Source organism: Chiloscyllium plagiosum, chromosome 12, assembly GCF_004010195.1.
Source record: "Chiloscyllium plagiosum isolate BGI_BamShark_2017 chromosome 12, ASM401019v2, whole genome shotgun sequence".
Classification (NCBI taxonomy): domain Eukaryota; kingdom Metazoa; phylum Chordata; class Chondrichthyes; order Orectolobiformes; family Hemiscylliidae; genus Chiloscyllium; species Chiloscyllium plagiosum.
In genome coordinates this window covers 11249624-11254636 of record NC_057721.1, presented here as the reverse complement: position 1 = coordinate 11254636, position 5013 = coordinate 11249624, and the positions used below count along the sequence as shown (strand labels likewise).

At 45.1% G+C, this 5013-nt stretch overlaps 1 protein-coding gene across 2 annotated transcripts in view; it reads left to right on the top strand.

Moving 5' to 3' along the window:
- Positions 1-5013, top strand: part of LOC122554976 (rho GTPase-activating protein 6) — a 527729-nt gene that overhangs the window by 213095 nt on the left and 309621 nt on the right. The window contains exon 1 of one of the 2 annotated variants that reach the window (XM_043700460.1): positions 908-1238. The exons of the other annotated variant lie outside the window; for it this stretch is intronic. Within the exon in view, the coding sequence (XP_043556395.1) occupies positions 1173-1238 (66 nt within the window). The 5' untranslated portion in view covers positions 908-1172. Of the gene's footprint in view, positions 1-907; positions 1239-5013 lie in introns of those variants that run through there. 2 annotated transcript variants of the gene reach the window in all.

Sequence of the window (5013 nt, the reverse complement as noted above, 5' to 3'; positions counted from 1 at the left end):
GACCCAACCTTAACTTACAGCCCGGTGGACACAACATTGAGTTATAGCCCGGTGGACACAACATTGAGTTACAGCCCGGTGGACTCAACATTGAGTTATAGCTTGGTGGACCCAACATTGAGTTACAGCCCAGAGGACCCAACATTGAGTTACAGCCCAGAGGACCCAACATTGAGTTACAGCCTGGTGGACTCAACATTGAGTTACAGCCTGGTGGACCCAACATTGAGTTATAGCCCGGTGGACTCAACATTGAGTTATAGCCCGGTGGACCCAACATTGAGTTACAGCCCGGTGGACTCAACATTGAGCTACAGCCCGGTGGATCCAGCAGTGAGTTACAGCCCAGAGGACCCAACATTGAGCTACAGCCCGGTGGACCCAACATTGAGCTTTCGCCCAGAGGACTCAACATTGAGTCAAACACTAAAGACAATCAGATGCAATTTGTTCCATCATTTGTTACAAGTTGAGAAAAAAATTCATAACTTTATGGATTTTGAGACGACTGTGCTCATTCGTTTTACCCGGGAACTGCAGGCATAAAATGAAGGGCCACCAACAATTTTGGCAGCGTTTAGCTAATTTTGGTCATTCTTACGTGCATCTTATTCGGTTTAAATTAGCGAACTACAATTTTTGAATCGCGCTTTCCAAAGTGCTCGCACATGTATGGACAGGGCTGGAGAGAACTGAGTCTGAGGTTAGTGCGGTCTTCCGACTAGAAACAGCTGCAATTCCTTCCCTTGTGTTTAGTAATGTCATCGTGGTGGCGAGGAAGGGGTCAGGGCATTCCTTCAATCAGATTCCGAGCGTGATGTGTCAGTGACTTGAGAGTTGTCGTCAGTTGGAAACCCCCCCGTGAAGAGCCACCTGCAGTGCAAAGGGTTTAAAATCATGAACTATCTTCCTGCAGTCTGGTCCGAGCTGGAGGCAGTGCCCAGGGTATGCTGTCTCTAGTCTGACCTGAAACAAAGTGAAATAGGCTCTCCACGAAAGATGGTCGACGTTGCTTACCAAGTGGAAAGCATAAGGCGCAGCAGCACTTGAGAAAATTGACATGAACCTGGAGACTCGAAGCTGGAGTGAGGGGGAGAGCTCTTAGTTGGTTTCACGGAAGTTCATTCGAGTTCCATCACTTTGGCGTTACAACTGACTGCAGCAGCCGGTGTATGTGGATTGTCTATGCACAAGCTATGGCAGACTCTGTGTTTTTTGAAAAGCAGGTTACCTGTGCGGTAAGTTATTGCTTTAATGTGAAATTTCGTGAGTACTGATAATTTCCACCCTTTGGGGAGCTGGCCTGTTATTTGCGTATTATTCGGCGTTGTGTTATTTAATTTGCCACTGTCACTAAAAGTTTGTTATTGAAAGACTCCCTTCAAGTTGCTCACACGCTCTGTGTCCAGTTGAGAATTAACAGGGTGTTTGTTGAATGCAAGAGTGATTGACCAACTTGGTGTTGAAAGGCAGCAATCCGATTAATTTAACGTGGTATGCTTTCCATTTCCTCTGTTACAGTGACGAACACTGCAGACTTCTGACATCAGAAAATTCTGCAACTATTCAGATTTCCTGCAGGCTTTAAAAAAACCCCAGATGCTGACGAGCCAAGCTTAGCTATTGGGAACCAGGGCAGCGTGCTGCTCTGATGTATGTTAGAACTCCCTTACTTGTGAAGATCCTGAGTGGACTTTAACAAATCCTTTCTGTGTACTCCTGGTCCCGCAATTTACCAAAGTCAACATCACCAAGTAGGTCAAAGTGAACGTACTTTGAGAATATCCTGTTATCTTAAGTATTTGTAATAGCAACAGTATTACAAATGATGGATGGCAGTTATAGGAAGGGGGGGGAGAGTCTCAGATACAGTCACATAGATGGGTTAACTCCAGGAAAGGTAAGAGAGATAGGCAGTTAGTGCAGGAGCCTTCTGTGGCTGTACCCATTTCAAACAGGTATGTTGTTTTGGAAAATGTAGGGGGTGATGGATTCTCAAGGGAACTTAGCACGAACAGCCAAATTTCTGGTATTGAGACTGGCTCTAATGCAATGAGGGGTATGTCGGGTTCCAAGAAATCAATTGTGTTAGGGGACTGTCTAGTCCGAAGTACAGGCAGACGTTTCTGTGGCCAGCAGCGAAAAACCAGAATGGTGTGTTGCTTCCCTGGCGCCAGGATCAAGGATGTCTCAGAGAGGGTGCAGAATGTTCTCACGGGGGAGGCCAGGAGGTCATTGTCCACGTTGGAACCAATGACGTAGGAAGGGATAAGGTTGAGATTCTGAAGGGAGATTACAGAGAGCTAGGCAGGAGGTCCTTGAGAGTTGTGATTTCTGGAATACTCCTGGTGCTACGAGCTAGTGAGGGCAGGAATAGGAGGATAGAGCAGATGAATGCATGGCTGAGGAGCTGGTGTATGGGAGAAGGATTCACATTTTTGGACCATTGGAATCTCTTTTGGGGTAGAAGAGACCTGTACAAGAAGAACGGATTGCATCTAAATTGCAAGGGGACTAATATACTGGCAGGGAGATTTGCTGGAGCTGCTCGAGAGGACTTAAATGAGTAAGGTGGGTGGGTAGGGGGGAGGTGGGACCTCGAGAGATGGTGAGGAAAGAGATCAATCTGAGACTGGTACAGTTGAGAACAAAGGTGAGTCAAACAGTCAGGGCAGGCAGGAACAAGGTAGGACTAATAAATTAAATTATATTTATTTCATGCGAAGGGGCCTAACAGGGAAGGCAGATGAACTTAGGACATGGTTAGGAACATGGGACTGGGATATCATAGCAATTACAGAAACATGGCTCAGGGATGTCAGGACTGGCAGCTTAATGTTCCAGGATACACATGCTACAGGAAGGATAGAAAGGGAGGCAAGAGAGAAGGGGGAGTGGCGTTCTTGATAAGGGGTAGCATTACAGGTGTACTGTGGGAGGATATTCCCGGAAATACATCCAGGGAAGTTATTGGGTTGGAACTGAGAAATAAAAAAGGGATGATCACCTAATAGTCAGAGGGAAATTGAGAAACAAACTTGTAAGGAGATTTCAGTTATCTGTATGAATAATGTGGTTATGGTAGAGGATTTTAACTTTCCAAACATAGACTGGGACTGCCATGGTGTTAAGGGTTTAGATGGAGAGGAATTTGTTAAGTGTGTACAGGAAAATTTTCAGTATTTGGATATACCTACCCGAGAAGGTGCAAAACTTGACCTACTCTTGGGAAATAAGGCAGGGCAGGTGATTGAGGAGTCAGTGAGGGAGCATTTTGGGGCCAGCAACCATAATTCTATTAGATTTAAAATAGCGATTGAAAAGGATAGACCAGATCTAAAAGTTGAAGTTCTAATTTGGAGAAGGGCCAATTTTGACGGTATTAGGCAAGATCTTTCGAAAGCTGATTGGGGGCAGATGTTCGCAGGTAAAGGTATGGCTGGAAAATGGGCGCCTTCAGAAATGAGATAACGAGAATCCAGAGAAAGTATATTCCTGTCAGGGTGATAGGAATGGCTGGGAGGTATAGGGAATGCTGGATGACTAAAGAAATTGAGGGTTTGGTTAAGAAAAAGAAGGAAGCATATGTTAGGTATAGACAGGATAGATCGAGTGAATCCTTGCAAGAGTATAAATGCAGGAGGAGTATACTTAAGAGGGAAATCAGGAGGCAAAAAGGGGACATGAGATAGCTTTGGCAAATAGAGTTAAGGAGAATCCAAAGGGTTTAAACAAATACATTACGGACAAAAGGATAACTAGGGAGAGAATAGGGCCCCTCAAAGATCAGCAAGGTGGCCTTTGTGTAGAGCTGCTGAAAATGGGGGAGATACTAAACGAGTATTTTGCATCAGTATTTACTGTGGAAAAGGATATGGAAGATAAAGACAGTTGCGAAATAGATGGTGACACCTTGCAAAATGTCCAGATTACAGAGGAGGAAGTGCTGGATGTCTTGAAACACATAAAGGTGGATAAATCCCCAGGACCTGATCAGGTGTACCCTAGAACTCTGTGGAAAGCTAGAGAAGTGATTGCTGGGCTGCTTGCTGAGATATTTGTATCATCGATATTCACAGGTGAGGTGCTGGAAGTTTGGAGGTTGACTAACGTGGTGCCACTGTTTAAGAAAGGTGGTAAGGACAAGTCAGGGAACTATAGACCAGTGAGCCTGACATTGGTGGTGGGCAAGTTGTTGGAGGGAATCCTGAGGCACAGGATGTATATGTATTTGGAAAGGCAAGGACTGATTAGGGATAGTCAGCGTAGCTTTGTGCGTGGGAAATCATATCTCACAAACCTGATTGAGCTTTTTGAAGAAGTAACGAAGAGGATTGATGAGGGCAGAATGGTAGATCTGGTTGATATGGACTTCAGTAAGGCATTCGACAAGGTTCCCCATGGGAGACTGCTTAGCAAAGTTAGATCTCATGGAATACAGGGAGAACTAGCCATTTGGATACAAAACTGGCTCAAAGGTAGAAGACAGAGGGTGGTGGTGCAGGGTTATTTTTCAGACTGGAGGCCTGTGGAGTGCCACAAGGATCGGTGCTGGGTCCTCTACTTTTTGTCATTTACATAAATGATTTGGATGCAAGCATAAGAGGTACAGTTGGTAAGTTTGCAGATGACACCAAAATTGGAGGTGTAGTGGACAGCGATGAAGGTTACCTCAGATCACAACAGGATCTTGACCAGATGGGCCAATGGGCTGAGAAGTGGCAGATGGAGTATAATTCAGATAAATGCGAGGTGCTGCATCTTGGGAGAGCAAATCTTAACAGGACTTATACACTTAATAGTAAGGTCCTAGGGAGTGTTGCTGAACAAAGAGACCTTGGAGTGCAGGTTCATAGCTCCTTGAAAGTGGAGTCACAGGTAGATGTGATAGTGAAGAAGGTGTTTGGTATGCTTTCCTTTATTGGTCAGAGTATTGAGTACAGGAGTTGGGAGGTCATGTTGTGGCTGTACAGGATATTGGTTAGGCCACTGTTGCAATATTGTGTGCAGTTC